Source organism: Rhipicephalus microplus, chromosome 5 (genome assembly GCF_043290135.1).
Source record: "Rhipicephalus microplus isolate Deutch F79 chromosome 5, USDA_Rmic, whole genome shotgun sequence".
NCBI lineage: Eukaryota > Metazoa > Arthropoda > Arachnida > Ixodida > Ixodidae > Rhipicephalus > Rhipicephalus microplus.
This window is the reverse complement of record NC_134704.1, coordinates 20089312-20106207: the sequence shown is the minus strand read 5'-3', so window position 1 is coordinate 20106207 and position 16896 is coordinate 20089312. Positions and strand designations below refer to the sequence as shown.

Genomic DNA, 16896 nt, shown 5'->3' with positions numbered 1-16896 from the left:
GCAAGCGAGGCCTGCAAAGACTTCGATGTCGAAGCGCTTAGGCCTCGGGCCACGCAGAACATATGTCGAACTCGCATAATCGACTCCACCGGTGCCTGCTTTGCATCGATCACGTAGACACGAGCATGCAACTCCGGCGAAAGCTCGTTCGTATTTATAGTCGGCTGGTCGACAAGTTCCGTGGCGAGAGATCCCGAAGCAGGAACAGGAATACTTACTGATTGTGGGTACTGCCATACGGCAAGAAGCGTCTTATCTAAAAGCTTTGACCTAAACCTGACTCCTTTCAGCTGGTCATGACAACCCGTGGCATTACTTACTGGTACTGAAGAGATCGACAGTGAATTGCAAGTGTGCGAGCGAGCCTATACTGCGTTCAAGTCGTGATCCGCCTTGAACACGTCTCTCTGCACAAATTAATCCTCCACTGAAGTGGATATTATTTTCGAATCTCGACGCACGCTAATGAATGACGTTCCTTCCGAAAGCCCGTTTTCTTTCGTTTATTTACGCCAGCGTCGTTCTGGAACACTGTCCAGATTTGCATCTTAAAGTGGCCTCACCCACAGTTTATATGTTTTAAAGTGAACCCAGCGTGGTGGACTCACGCTCAATTCCCATTCCAAGGTACTTTACCCTCCAATAACAAAAATAAAGCAAGCAAACAGATGAAACTGAATTGGATACGACCTAGCCAAGAAGGGGCTAGCATGTCTAATCTGACCAAGCTGCATCTCTAACGCGATCATTCCCGTTTCTTCTATTTCCTTTTCTAATTTCATTAAGCCCGCCTTTTTGACCTATATACACACAAATCATTTTGTTGACCGTCCTGTGCTAATGCAATGTGTTTGCGCAGTTGCGCTTGATAGGACGCTGTCTTTTTATCCGACGCGGTTGTGATTTGTGCTGCGGCATCATTCAAAAGATTGATTGTAAGATTGATTGATCGATTAATTGATTGATTGATTGATTGATTGATTGATTGATTGATTGATTGATTGATTGATTGATTGATTGGTAAACTTCTAGCTGTTCATCTCACCTGCACCCTAGACCTAACTGCTTCCGTGTTTAACGCCTTCAAACCAACCATCACTAAGCATGCCTTCCTTTTTTCAAGTCTTTTGTTGACGAAAGCCGTCACAGATCAGCCGCAGCTGTGAAACGCGAGAACTTGCCTTCGACGCCGCATCATCGGTCATGTTTTGGAGCGGCTTATCCGTAAAAAACGATTATCATCTCTCAGGCGTTTGAATAAGCTGTGGAATTACGTTTTTTTATAATAAGCCATTGAGGCATATCGAGCACATATACTTCAAAGCACTTTAACGTTATGGAAAGCGTTGCCATATGTGAAGCCTTTTTCATGGTCGCCATAGTTGATATAACTGCAAAAGTCTTCGACACGTCAAAACGATATCTTTATACTCGCGTAAACTAAAGGTGTCACTCGGTCATCGATCCATCAACCGAGCATGTGTTTCTTTCTGCGTGGGTACGGTTCATTAAAGTAGCACAAACGAAAGGATGGCTCACACTATTCTTTTTCTGGTCGTATTCGGCTGCGATGATGCACCTGACACAAGCGTATCGGGCAGGGCTGTTCTGGCTGTGGTGCGCTTCACAAGATTTTCGCGTTGGTGTGAATTCGCTGAAAAACATCACTCGGGAAACTTTCCCAGTCTGTCTATCCTCCGTGCGCATATTGTACAAGTGCATATTGTACAAGTACAAGTGCGCATATTGTGGCGTCGGCATGAGCGAACGAATTTAGCCGCGGACCTTACAGGTACGTAACCGTATTGCGCAGCATGTTGTTGAAGTATTATCGCAAGCGTATTGCGGGTGAAAGTGTTGCCGAGATCGCCCCTTTTCGTTTGCATGAACAACTTCTCCGGCACATTTGTTACGTGCGAGGCAATGATTCGTGGCTCTGTAATTTTACACCGCGACTTTGCATATTGTACCCTTAGAGCCTCTTGCTGAACTGGGTCTGTCCTTGCATTAGTACAAATTAAAATGTGCACGTGTGACGTAGGCTGCAGCAACAGTAATTTTGCATTTCTCAAAATGAGCTTCATTTCCACCGTTAAGATGCCTTGTATGTTTTGATGATGTTCTCAAAGCTAGAGCTACTCGTCAACATAGCTCATATATATGTTCATTTCAGAACCCCTATACAACCACTGCAACTTCACCTGTTTTGAACATGCGAGGGGCGTCCCGACGCGCTGTTCTCGAAGGCAGCTTGCGCGCCTGCTGTGCTAGTTTTTCACGTGATCATAGAGTGTGGTGGCGCGCTTTTAGCTGGTACGACTGGGAACAGCCAGTGCGCCGTGACGTCACTCGTTGCCTACCGTGTTTACAAACGTGGATTAGGTCTATACGGGCTTTGATTCACTCTATTACATAGCAAGTGCTCGTATATCCGGGTGCCATGGCATGAGATCGTTCATATGCACAAGTGAACTTTACCAGAAGGCCCCGCTTGCAGTCTCCAGTTCTAATTATTTGTTATTTTCATTCCAAGAAAAGGTAATCTAAAGCCAGACACACAAAAGTGCTCATTCTTTATGCTTTATTATGGACGCCCATTGCGCTGGTTCAAGGGAGAAAGGAATTTCGTGTTGCGCGCGACCGCCTGACGTCACGACCAAATTGGTTGTTTGTCGCGTGCGGTTGGGCCTCCAGGGCCTGAAGAAAGGTCCGGTGAAACGGGGAGGGTAGGGGAGGTGTTCGTGTGGGGAGGGGTACGGAGGAAAGAGAGGGGAATGGTCTATAGGAGTCGCTGGTGCTATAGAACGACGCCAGTCAGCAGTTTTGGCGGTGTGCGTTTATGTCTGTCATTAGACGCGGCCAGAAACATTCCTCCTCTTTACTAAGGGCTATTCCGGCGTTGTTTTGGTTGCTGCTGCATTTTGCTCGCGATGCTGGGGCCGCTACTGCCCTCGCGACGATGAGGAGCATGGAAAACAAAGAATTAATAGCAGTGAGAGGCGAAGCCAGCAAAGGCTCGTTCGCCTGCCTGCTCTCCGCGTGGCCGAACAGGTCACCGTATTTATTTTTTTCGGAAGGGGGTGAGGTCGACGGCGTGCAGTCGCTGAGGAGGACCGGACCAGAGCGAATAAGGAAGGATCCTGGAGGGAGAGGGGCCTGGAGCTCATGTTTGTGCCGGCATGCGCAGCAGACTTGTTGTTGTGGACGTTGCTGATGTTGCTGCTGCCGCTACGGTTGTTGTTGGCGTTGTTGCAGCTACTGTTGTTGTTGTTGTTGTTGTTGTTGTTGTTGTTGTTGTTGTTGTTGTTGTTGTTGTTGTTGTTGTTGTTGTTGTTGTTGTTGTTGTTGTTGTTGTTTGTTGTCGTTCAGGCTTTTTTCTATTGCGCATTTCTCCATCGGGGTTGTGAACGTGAAGCAGTGCACTGGTTCACGTTTCCCGTGGCTTTTGTTTTTGTTTGGCCATCGCGGTCGTTCGCCGGTTTCGCCATCATCATTATTTAGCTTGTCGCCCGAGTCGTCATTACATCGGCATGGGAGGGACGATGTTTACGGGAAGGCCAGGCGTAAACAAATCGGCGTGTAAATAGGCGCTTGTGTGCGTATGCATGCGCGTAGTTTGAAACATTGGTAGTGCAACGGAACAACGACAAAATGTATGATATATAACGATGGGCAAGTACATATTGTTACGATTTTCCTGAGATGAAAATAAACACAGCATGGAGAAAGACGACCCTAGTAATCTCTCGTGCAGACGGGGCTTACTTACTCGTGTGTGTGTGTGTGTGTGTGTGTGTGTGTGTGTGTGTGTGTGTGTGTGTGTGTGTGTGTGTGTGTGTGTGTGTGTGTGTGTGTGTGTGTGTGTGTGTGTGTGTGTGTGTGCGTGTGTGTGTGTGTGTGCGTGTGTGTGTGTGTGTGTGTGTGTGTGTGTGTGTGTGTGTGTGTGTGTGTGTGTGTTGACGCTTTCTCGTTCACTCACTCACTCACTCACGCATGCGCAACAGCCACACAGGAACGCCTTTAAGCAGTTTCGTACATATAGCATTGATTTTAATCAAGCTGAACAATATTAGTCAAGAAGCTATGTAAGGCGGTCTTTATATGAACAGTCTGAGACCGTGGTGTTGTCACGTGGTTTTGACGTGGACCAAGAGCATGCGCGGCAGTATCATGCCGTCATTGGTTCCAAATACAAAAAAGACAAAGAAGGCATTGACTGAAAACATTCGAAGGCACTCGAGGCTGTCAAAATAATATTGCATTCTATATTTTATTCAAAGAGTGCAATCTAAAAACGCTGATAAAAAAAATAGGAAGAGCCACTTTTTTTTTATCAGCAATGTATGATGTGTGCCTCAAAAGCCTACAAGCACAAATAAATCACTCGACGTTTCCTTTTCAAATGTTCGTATTTGTCTTAGCACCAAAATGCACAAGACAAAAAAAAAGAAATTCAAAAGTTTACATTACCATAAAAGATTCTTTGAGTTTCTTCACAGTGGCTCGAAGGTCACTGCTGCTGTTTAAAATATTCGTTGCTCTATAGGCCATGTTAACCCATCCAGAAATAATATTGCCCCAGTCTCACAACTTCCCACTTAGTTCATTGAATCTTGGAGGGTTGTTGTACGAGAAAAACGGGAGCCTAACCCCGTTTAGTGGGTGGCGCTTTATGTTCTGGAATTTAACGTACGTGATACTAATGTATACTTTTTTTTTTTTGTTGTTGCTTAGCTGTTAAGGCGCTTTGTGAACTTAACTATAGTGGTGTTGAGTGACTGGACTTCATGCTTACGAGTTCTTTTCTATCGTATGATTTAACCTCAAGGCATGGTATTCTCAAGTTTTTCTTATAGAGATATTGCACGATAGTTTATCAATGTATACCAGATTCACTTTTTATTGGAGTGTTCTAAGGAGTAGCTGGCACCACATGAGTGGGTCAATATCGGCAAAACTTAAAGAAATGTTAAGGTCGAGTGGTTCCTTATTGCGCTGTGGTTTTACACAGGAGCCACGCTGTTCGTGGCATCGTGCCGTCGTCCAAGACTTCCAAGACATCGTCTTCGTGCTTCCTAAACACATTTGTGTGAGTAAAGTCGATGGTAAGGAGATTTCGACCTCCTCGTTTCCTCACTAAGCTACGTAAATTTATTATTATTATTATTATTATTATTATTATTATTATTATTATTATTATTATTATTATTATTATTATTATTATTATTAAACAACCCCATTGGGTTCTTAGAGATCTACGATTTGAATAGGCATATATGTGGACCACTATTAAACCAAGAATTTACGGAACAAGCACTGTGATGTCTGGAACGCTATTTCGATAATCCATGTCGACTTAGCAGTGGCCTTTATTGTCCGTTTACAACTCACCAAAGGTTCTTCAGTTATGGAACGATCATTTACTCTTATTCTCAACTTCGCATTTCTGTTATGCAGAACACCGGACAAGCTGGTTTGGTGATTGCAGTTATGGTAAGAATCTAACGCTTTCAATATTCGTAACCTGTAATGCTATAACCCTTTTTTTATAGTTGAAAAAGTTGTCCTTTGATGAGTCTAAAGTAAATAAAAAAAAAAGTAGCAACGTTCAAGTCTTTAACGTTATTCCAAGCACGCCAGGTTTTGAACGCTTGCTGAAAGTATTGAAAAACACTGTATTTGAAGTATGGTTCTTTACTTGTATCACGCAGATGTGGTTTCGTATATGAAACGAGCATATGTATGATCATCTATGAAAGCATGTAAGCGGCGTGGGATGTTTGTATGACAGCCATCAGGATAACCCGATCGTGTGTAAGAGCCCAAAGTAACTCGTTTTGCTGAAAAAGAATCGCATCTCCACCGTGACCATGTTGACACTACAGCTCACAGTTCAATCTGTCAAAACTTTATGCATTTCACATCGTCCTATACAACGCTTCATCGGTGACAATGCGAAAAAAATGCAGAGAAAGACGTCGGTGATCACTAGGAAAATGATCCCGCCGTATTCCGGGGGCTATATATTCACTCTGGTATTAATAGTAACTATATATAAAAACTAAAGCACCAACAACGAAACCATCACGCCAGCCATGTGATCACACTCACACAAAACTAAAGAGAGAGAGGGAAAACGGAAGGTTGTGAAAGGGAAGGAGACAAGACAAAAGGCCTTGGAATACGGAAGCAACTTACGATGCTGCGGCGCAGTTTCTGGAGCAAGTCATCCATCTTAGGCGGTTCCTTGGCGGTCGCCATGACGTGCGTAGCTCGCGGGCTCAGCCGCTGTCGTCGGTATCCATAGGCGCTCGTCGCTCACTCGTGGTCGTCGTCGTCAACACGCGCGCTCTCCGGGCACACCACGGAGACAAGGGAAGGCAGTTCCCGGGGAAGATGCGCGGCTCTTGACGCGGTCACGCCGCTGACGGTGTTCGCGCTCGACGGCCCTGTTTCTCCTCTCTCCCTTAGACCTGCGCTTTCGGTTTCTGTTTCCCCTCAGTGCTTCTCTCGGCGTCACCGTCTTCGATCGAATCGGGGCTTCTTTGGCGTCTGCGACCTGGCAGTGTATGCGAAATCGCGTAGCCGTCGAAATACTGATCCCGGTGAGGATGGTGTCCGTAATTAGAGTTCGATCTGTTGCTGTCTGCTAGGATACACGGAACTCGGGACAAGGTTTCTACAGATGCTGCTTGCTTGACGAGCCTGTGCTTGCGCTTCCGTCTGGACAGCTCGTCTTTTTTTTTTTATAGCTGACAGGATCCCAAAACTAGTTACGATGGCCTTACCTCACCCTATTTTACAAAACTTGCATACAAGCTTATGGTTCATACGAGGTCTGACGGAATCGTCTGTCTGGTTAAGGCTCTACTTTTTCGGTATGATTTCGCTCACTAGTGCTATTGGAAGCAAGACAGCTCGTCGTTGGCAGTTTGCTGAGTTTGATCCAGTGCTTTGGTGAGGGCCGTAGAACTTGTTAGGGACTGTCTCTCAACAAGACAGTCAAGGAAACCGGCAGTAGACCGTGCTTTTGAAAAGGTCACTTGTTTTCTTTCTTAAAGCACGCAGTAATTCTAACGAGCTCTAACGCGAGAGCATGTTGCTACAGACTCGCCTCTCGCAGGTTTTCACGCTTGGTTGGCTTTTAAAACCAGATGAACGACGCGTACTACGCACGACTGATTCACTGTCTAATGACGTGGAGCGCGTCGTCGATGGCTGAAAAGAAATTCACTAACTTTTTAATGTCCGCGCATGGGAAGTCCACAACTTGCGAGTGGCAAATGCAGTCGCACAGTTTCATCCTGACAAGTTATCCACAGGTTGCGACTGATGTGGCGTGAATTAGTGGCAGTTTAACATATAAATCTGTCTTGGGGCTCTCGGTTTCTCAGGTGTTGTCACACAATTGATTAAGTGTCACGTGACTTCACACAGTGGCACAACACTTCAATCACGAACAAACGGGGCCAGCTAGTTAAGAACCAGTCGTCCAGCACCACGAACACTTTCTAGAACACACCCAGTCGCCCCGTCTGAGCAAGAAATATGCTTCAAGGTCACGATGAACACCATTCACTGCCTTGCGAGTCGGCGTCTCCACCCAGTTGTCTTCTCTTCATCCACACGTCTAGGTGACGTGCGGTTGCAGCTGGCTTCGCTGACCCTAAACAGTTTCCGCACTCCGTCTTGCCTACATCACTCACGACTGGCCCGCACGTGAGTGCTCCTGTTTTGTGGACGAGAGAGAGCCGCGCCACCTTCTCGGCAGCTCCAATAGAGATGGTGACTACGCCGAGAAGGCAATCCAAATGTGCGCACCGGCCACCTCTGGCACAGGCACTCGGAGACTCTGAACCGGCAGCCGGACCAGGGCTGGTCGGTCCGTGCACCAGAGGCTTTCCGCGCCTCCTCGATGCCTTTGCTTCTTCTTCTTCCTCCGCTGCTATCCGGGCTTTCGCGCGTGCGGAAGACGGGTGGGGTCCTCCGGCTGGGTCGGCAGAGTCGGGTGAAGGGTGTCCGGTGGTGCTGCTGCTGCTGCTGTTGGGTGCGAGGAATGCTGCCTGCCTCTAGGGCTCGGCGGCGCGTCTCGTGGACTGCCCGGCCACTGCTGCTGTTACTCTACTACTGCAGCAGCCATTGGTGTTGTTGCTTCTTGTGCTGCGGGCGCTCGGCTCCTCCGCCTCCCGGTCCGCCACCTCCTTCCCCGCTTCGTGTTCTGCGGCACGATCGGCTCCCTGCTACGACTGCGTGTTCCACCGGCCGCGCGCAGCTCGTCCTCCTGTGGCGCACGGGAAGAGACGAGTAAGAAAAAACAACATATGAGTGGAAAGAACGTTAGAGGGTGTCACGACAAGGGGTTGCGTGTATAACCACTGAGACAGGAGGGGGAGGGCAGGGTGCTGAATCGCTAGTCGTTTCTGTATATTCGTCTACTCCTCAGATTATGCGGGTCTGGATGGAAGATTCGCTTGACCAATAATGCTGTGCAGCGTTACATAGGCTCAAGTATGCGGCAGAAAACTAAAGGTGCAGTGCTTATAAATTACCTGTCGGGCGACATAGAAGAAATGACACATATATGTATATGTACCGAACATCGTATATAGAGACGCTTAACGTTCTGGTGGCTTTCTAGGACAGCTGAAATTTCACGTTCTAACTTTGCACTGAACTGTCGTAATGCTGGAATGTCTTTTCTACACCATGCCACTAAGAATTATGACCCCAGATCGATTATGAAAGGAACTGATGATACACAAACATAAAGATAGAAAGCAGCGGTTGAAGACCCCCTCGTGACCGACCGGCAATAGTAACGTCACAGCTAACATCTTCTTTCGACATGCTTGCTTACAGAACAAGCACCTGTCAGAGGGTGTGAGTAGTTTATTTTCAGTAGCTTGCATATTTTGGCGAGGAAAGATAGCTCAAATCGAGAAACGTACGGCTAGTAGTGTTTTTAAAGTTCTACACTTCGTTTTCACAACAACGTGAAAGACCATGTGATTTATCCATTGAGATTCTTATGTACACTCCTGTTCGTGGCGTTTTGTTATTAATTGTTCGCAAGCTCTCAGCTGATTTCGGTTTTTGATGTCACCTCGACAATTTTTTTTCGCAGGCATGCATCGGGCCTTTCGCCGAGCTTTCATTTGCTCACATATATGTAAATCTTCTAGTCTACAGGAACATGATTGAACAACTATAAAAGCTTGAACGCTGCCATCATACATGGGCAGCGTCTGCTCGTGTAAAAGTAAACGATGTGGACGCAGCTTTGATTTTTATGTTCCTCACTGACAGCATCAGCTTTAACATCCACTGGGCTGCAAAGTTTTAGAGAAAAACGCGCATACAAACCTGCGGAGGCACACCAGTGGGCAAAAGCTCCTTTTATTGTTTACTTGATTATGTCAGGGTGGTTATCAAGTGAACCTCTCTGTATGCCCACATATTGTCTTCTTTTGTTTCCAATATGTAATTTACTGCCATCTTAAATTGCTTGTCTTTTAACGGGGCACTCATTGACTGCGTGTGAGAGAACGCACGGGTGGAAAAGGTGTGACGACGCCAGTGAGATACATGTATTGTCGTCTCCAGCACAGGGGAACTTGCGTGCTCCTCAACAAATGTACTCCGTATCGTAAAATGAACTTCGTTGTTTGCTATATGACGCAGTCTCACCGCTTCCGTCTTGTACGCTACAGCAGTGAGCTCAGTAGTCGGGGAGACCGAAAGCTCAAAGATGTCAAAGTTGCCTCGCACTTACAGAAAGAGCACAGAAACATTGTGCAGCGTATATAGTGCATGGAAACCGCTTATATCTTTCCGTTGACGCTCACGGAAGATGACGTATGCGTACCACTCTTGACATTTCAGTAATAGCAGGCGCACTTCCTCGCATATTGCTGTTGCGACGTCCCAGTGGTGACTTGGGTGAGGTCAAGAGTGGGTTTCTCATGACACCGTGTGGTCGGTCGCTGACTTAGAAACGCCAGCGTCGCCATACAGAGACCTATACGCACAACAATCCCGCCTTCGAAGCGATGACAGAGTTAGCCGGGGTGCCTGCGGCTATTTGCCACTTTTCCATTATAACTGCGGCTAAGAGCTGCAAAACGATGCGCGTACGAGCATTGTGGAGTGAGGACACAAGCCAAGGCACATGAAAATGATGAAGCCAAATGTCTCATTTACGGACATTTACTCTTGGCAACTTTCTACTTTTGGTACCTTCGCTGGCAGTTTGCTGCCACTGCTTCTTGTTGAAAGACGCAACGTTGCACTTTATTTTTATCTCTGTTTATTTCTTTGGGTTCGTGACTTGAATACAAGTTTTGTCTTTAGTGAGGCTCTCATTCTTTTTTCGACAAAGATCATTACTGAAATTGCTCTTTACGTCTTCATTGTGCGTCCTCAGTTCTTTAATGACACTATATGCAGTCCAACACTTCGGGAATGCTATACGTATTTACGGAAAGGTTAATGTCGTATATAGTCCAAAATTGCAGTTTGCTCTTAAAACAGTGTAGACGACGTTGTGTGGCCATTACTCTCCATTGTACGACGCAACAACGCCGCCACATCGAGCGATAAGCTTGAAGGGTGTGCATGGGGGTAATAGGGTGAAACGATGTGCAATTTGTCGCATGTGATTCCATGAGCACACTCACCGCGCAATAGTCGTTCCGCGATGCGATGATTCTAGTCTTTGCGTGCGTTTGTGACGATTATGTTTCTTAAAGATGCTCAATTGTACACTGCAATAGAACGATAAGCGTCTCGACGGCTACGGTCACCGCCGCAGTTGTTACCATAGACGACAATGCATCAACAGCATCGCCTGTCGTGACGGGGATGACGACTAAAGATGTTAATGACAGTTACAATTATAGGAGACAACCCTGACGAAGCAAAGCTTATTCTTTCTGGCCATTTGGATCCACAGTGCTCTACAGCCCTTTTTTGTCTCAGACTCATGCATTTACGTCACAATACCATATGCAGGTAGGCATCCAACGCCCATGTCTTCACGGAACACACATCAACTAACCAACCCTCCTCTCAGCAAGAAATGCAAACATTCATTGATTCGCTTTAAATATCTTGCAGAATCTTTCCTCAGAAGCATTTCTGAATGTTAAATTATTACCATTAGTTGCCCAGCAGGATGCCCTGATGAAGAATCTTGATAACAGCGGTAGCCCTACTATCGTCAGTTATGAAAGCTGCAGTAAGGACATCCCACCTAATAATAACTTGCGCACCATGCTCTGGGCTGTCCACCAAGCCCGCGAGGCGGCTGAGGAGCTTGGCATCTCAGTCCCCACGTGGGAGCTGCCCGCAACACAGTGATCTGTGTTTTGGAGGACCAAATAAAAGTTTATCCAATCCAATCCAATCCACGGGTCCACTTGCCGGAGCAACGGTCTGGATGAAGAATAAATAAATGTGGGCTGCCTGCATGTTTCCTAACACGTCCCGCGCCTCCGCACGAAGTGCATGGCGCGCTTCGAGCCATAAAGAACGTGAACCGAGGATCGATAACGGCCGACTCTCTGCTTGCACTCACGTCCCCTTGGCCTTGTCGCTATACAGTGCGGTACACGAATGCATTTTCCTCGAATAAGGGGGGTAAACATGTCTCTCCTCGTCATTCGAACTTGCACGAGTACGTATATAATGACTTCGACCAAGCAAGAAAGAACGACAAAGAACCGAGGTGTTCTAGTGACAAACAAGTTACCACCCACCTCTTGGGCCTTGAAGATAACGTATGTTTCGTGCTTTGAGAAACTCAAAAAGTGTGCTTGTTCATTTGCGTTGAGTATGCATATGCACGGCGTCAGGTGCTTGGTCGTATAGTGTTTCCGCCTCGCTTGGGGCCTCTCCGACACTTCTGGAAACCACCCACTTCTCACCCGTATACCGGAATCTACCGCTTTTTTTTCCGCGTGCAGTAACAAGGTACGAGTGTGTTAAAAGGGGTGCGGGCTCTAGGTGTGGTGGCAATCGTCATCTACACCCGTAATAGCGCATTTTTTTAATCGCTTCGGTCGGCCCAGTTTCAAAAAGAAAGAAACAGAAAAAGGAAAGCTTCTTACAACAGCGTCAAACGGTATCAAAAACTCGCGTGCGCTCGTCTGTCATCCAAACCGGACGCAGCCGGCTGCTGCGCGGCGGGTCAATTCAAGCTCGGCCCTACAGGTTTGCGAGGTGAAAGAGAAGAAAACGCCAACGTCTTGTGCGCGGCCAACCTATGCGCGCAATCAAGCTCCTTCCCGGCGGTGGCCAGCGCGTTTTGCACTTCTGTGACCATTCTGTCCTGACCCAGCTGTGTAACTGCCCTTTCTGACATCATGTCTATACGTTCGCGGTGGGTGGTTGGTTGGTTTTCTGGGTGTCCGTGTAGATTGAGAAGGGTCAGCTCGAGGAATACGCCAGCTCTCCCCCAGCAAGGCAAATGCGGAATAGATTCGGCTGCTGCTCTGGTAATGGAAGCGGCGAAACTGGCAGCGCCTGGAATTCCTTTCGAGGGTGTGAGTTTGCGGACAAAACGGTGGAGATAATGCGGAATCAGCTTTTACGCCCCGATCGTAAATTTGCGGTCGCACGCCTGCCCTTTCACGTGCCTCGACCGCGGAAATGGGCCCGCCACGTACTTTTCGCATTCACGCGCTATTCCGGTCCGAGCCGGCTTCGCTTTATTGCTCGGCATGTCGATGCCGGACGCCAGCCGAATCGTGCGGCTTATAGACTCAGCCTCGACGCATTACCGATAAGTCTCCCGGCGAATCCGCATACAACGACGCGTTGCGTGACATAGCACTTCGAGACGTGATCCTTCTTTCGAGGCTGCTGCTTGCCATGGACGTCCCTGGATCAGTCGGGTATCACCGAGGATTAGGTTTCGGATTAGGATTTTGAGCGATGATTAAGGGTCGGCATTGGGAAATTTGTTGGCGCCAGATGATATCGGCTAATACAAGGCAGTGGCAAATGAAGATATTTGAGAAACAAGCATGGGAGATAATGTTGAAAGGATGTATCGTTAGACACAACTCCAGTATCCTGCTGTCCTGCTCCGGCGGAATGGTGGGACAAGAAAATGGTTCCTATCACGTTTGACGATAAGTCAATTAGACGCGCAGCAACGTGTGGAGACTTTTGCCCGAAAGGCCTCTCTAAACGGCCTCTCTGGCATGGCCACTGGGGCTCAAAAGCTAAAGGAATAGATAGGGCTAGCTTCATCGATGGACAGTCAAGCATAGTGTAACAAGGAAGTCGTGAGTCTGCACACGTGCTATCTTTCCTCCTTCTGTTGTTATTGTTATAGAGCAGTTAAAGCCATTGCAGAATCAGCGTGAACCAAGTAGCATGGTGCTCTTTCGCAAAAATTATTTCTTCGATGAATGACCCGTTGCCAGTGAGTCGAAACGAAGTGGCTCGTGTGTGCCGCCCAGACGCACAATTGTGAGAGAAAAAAAAAAGAGCTTTCGCTCCATGTGAAACGTGTCTAGTGACTAAGGTACTCGTCTGCTGACCCGTAGGTCACGGGATCGAATCCCGGCTGTGGCGGCTGCATTTCCGATGGAGGCGGAAATGTTGTAGGCCCGTGTGTTCAGATTTGGGCGCACGTTTAAAGAACCCCAGGTGGTTCAAAATTGCCGGAGCCCTTCACTACGGCGTCTCTCATAATCATATGGTGGTTTCGTGAGGTTAAACGCCACATATCAATCAATCAATCTTCATGTGAAACGTACAGCTACGGATGAGTATGCGAACGCCGCCTTCAGCTTCAAAGGTTTTTCAATAAGGGGCCAGCTATTTTGGGCTCGGTCATTCGACTTTCGGCTACGAAAATGGCACGCATGCTCGTGTACTGCTCGTATCCGCTTCCGTTTGGCGTCCACGTGCCGTAGGAGGGACAGGCGAATACGAGAGCATTCGCCTCTCGCGCCGATGGGCATGCTTTCGTAAGTGATCCGCATGCACGCGTGGTGCGCGACAAGTTCTACCGTTGCTGCAGCGTCGTGACGCTCGGAGTGCACCGCGCCAAGCTGGGATAGCGAGTCAGCCGCTCGGGCAGGCCGGAACGCCGTTTAATGGTCGCTCACTAATAGGCCATTTGTGACCATTTGTTACGCGAAAATTACGCGGTCGTCATAATTGCGAGGAAGGGTAAAGGAGGGGGGCACCTCGCTGCTGGCGATCGCGATCTGGCCTCTGGCTACTAAGATGGTATGCACACGATCAAACTGGAAACGGTTGGTGAACAACCGCGAACTGTCGTCTTGAGTCAGGACTACGTCCTATGGGTTCAGAGAGCTGCGGGTGCAACCTGACTTATTTCCTGTACTCTATTTCGTTCTTACCCCTTACCCCTTCCCTCCGGTCACTCTCTCTTTGCAATGCCCAAACTATAGCTGAAAAGTTAAAGTGGGCAAGCCGATAACTCGTAAACGACTTCGAAAGTTCAGTGTCCAGGTCTGCTTCAACAACTTTCCCTCTCCATCTTGCCCCGAGTGTGGAAATACGCGAAATATTACAAGTATATCTGCATATTAAAAATACCGTAGTTCATGTCGAACGGGACGTGGGTGCAACCTGTCTATTCGGACAACCACAGGTACGACGTAAACACGGACGTTTACCGCACTTATTAATAACTAGCGTCTTGTATCGCTAGCGTCGTACTTAGACCTATTTTTATCCAGCAAGCAGTCGGCGTACGAAATATAGCCGCGATTCGTGTCAGAAGGAACGTCAATGCAGTCTGTCAATTCGTATAATCATAGGTTAAGATATGGGCGTCAACACCGAGCCGTTTATCGCACTCGTTGATAACTAATGTCTATAGTATGGCTATCATTGTACTTAGACCTATTTGTTGTTGTACTTGCCGTCATTCGATATGTCAGGGTACTTTGATCTGACTTTTGTAACAGACCCCTCCCCCTTTAGACAATGCTTATGTGGAGCCTGCGAGGTATTTGCTAAAAATAAATTAAAAATAAATAAATAAATAAATAAATAAATAAATAAATCTCCAAATCCCGTGTCGGTACAGAGTCGTACTCATCAGGGAAAGCATTTTAAAACAGCTGTGGCAAAGAAAAAGGCCGGTATTTGGACCCCTTTTATTTTATGCCGGAGGTGCTGCCGCATTCGCTGCGTAACCATGTATAGTGTTGTTTGAGGTCCGATATCAAATTTCTGGGTTGACTCAACGATTGGGGTCGCTTTAAGTTTTGAATATGTCGAAGATGACGAGGTTTGACTGATTTCGAACGGTACGACTTGTATACTTGTGAAAGCTGTTCGCACCGTTCTTGTGCGTGATTCTGCAAGGATCGCGTGTAGGGTGGTGTTAGTGCGTGGCGAAGACGTTAAAAAAGCATCCTACGAAGAAGCGTTGAATACTACGGGATGAGTTACTAGGTGGCTGCTTCTATTAAAGAAACCTGCAACATTTTCCCGGGTAATCATCGAATGGTATCATTAGAGGAGTTTACTGTGTCACAAATGTATTGCTGCAAAAAAAAATTGAGAACATATTAAGTAAGAGCGGAATAATAGATTCGTCGCATGCTTTAAGCGCTTTCTCTCTGCTGTTGTACAAACGAGAATGCCGAAAACGATGCATAGGTAGGGGGGGGGGGGGCTGCAGAGGGTGAGCGGGTATAGGACAAGGTGGCAAGGAGCTACGTCCGCTCGTCAGCGTGACATTTAGTGACCTAGTGCACTTTCTTCTGGAGCGAAACTCCTCCACCGTCGAAGCTCCCATCGACGGACAAGCGCGCCGAGCAAAACAACAGGTGTGCGCTCCCGATGAGTGCAGGCGCGACGGCAGATGGCGCGAGCTACGCTGCGCGCGTCGCACACTCACTCGTTCAGTTCGTTCCCGCCTCGAAGCGCATCAGACGCTCTCCCCACCCTACCACCTTCATGAAATCCAACAACGAGATCAGGCGCATACTCGTTTGCGGTCCCACTTATAAGGAGCCTCGCTCATCGGTCGTGTTCGTACGCGGTACTTCTGCTAGTTTTTCCCTTCTTCATTGCACCGAGGCTGATGTTGGGACCACGTCACGATAAACGCTCGACCTGCCTGAGTGAAGGGAGCCTAATCGACTGTAGGAAACTCCAATAAAGTTGTGTTCTTTCTCTCTCTTCGAACGTGCGGCTTTTTTCAGTGTGATGTCGGTGAGCGCTCAGGCACCTGGCGACATCCCGCGGCCATTGCGGTAGCTATGCAGCTTGCGATGCTCAAATCTATCGATGAACGAGGACTTGGGGCTTTTGACGCAGTCGTTTAAGCTCATGGAGTCATTTGTCGAGGGAAAAAGCAGATTGCTAGCCTACTCTGAGAATTAATTGTAATTTTCAGGTCTCGTATTGCGTCGTTATGTTTGGCTCTCGCGTTTTCAGTGGCGTCAGCTACCGATCCGCAGCGTTTTCGAACCATACTGAAGAAGTGTTGCAGCGCCCGTTTTAGGGGCGTCTTGCTACCCTTATGGTGGTAACCACAATTTTTATACATGGCAAAAAGTTAGGCGACGAATTTTCGCAATTTCAGGAAAAAAGTACTTTTATTGCCTCTCATCGCCGGTGGATGGTTCCCGGGCACGGTTTCGGCCCCTACACATTATAGGACATAAATCCATGCTTTTATCTCCTCGATGCTGTGGTGAGACCACTCTAGCAGTCGTTTGATACAGGTTCTAGCAATGTTGCGAGAACATTTAACCCCCTTCGGCATTCCCCCTCACCAAAAGCCCAAAGCCTTTCACTTTAGCAACTATCTACAAAAGCGCAACCCTCTCACACTTGCGTAGTTTATCGGCCAACCATAAACATAACATTATCAGTGGTTTAACGTACCAAACTTAT

General features: G+C 47.5%; 1 protein-coding gene across 1 annotated transcript in view; it reads right to left on the bottom strand.

The window, feature by feature from the left end:
* Positions 1-16896, bottom strand: part of LOC119174912 (uncharacterized) — a 205967-nt gene that overhangs the window by 164761 nt on the left and 24310 nt on the right. The window contains exon 2 of the mRNA XM_037426041.2: positions 6199-8281. Coding sequence (XP_037281938.1) covers positions 6199-6261 — 63 coding nt within the window. The 5' untranslated portion in view covers positions 6262-8281. The remainder of the gene's footprint in view (positions 1-6198; positions 8282-16896) is intronic.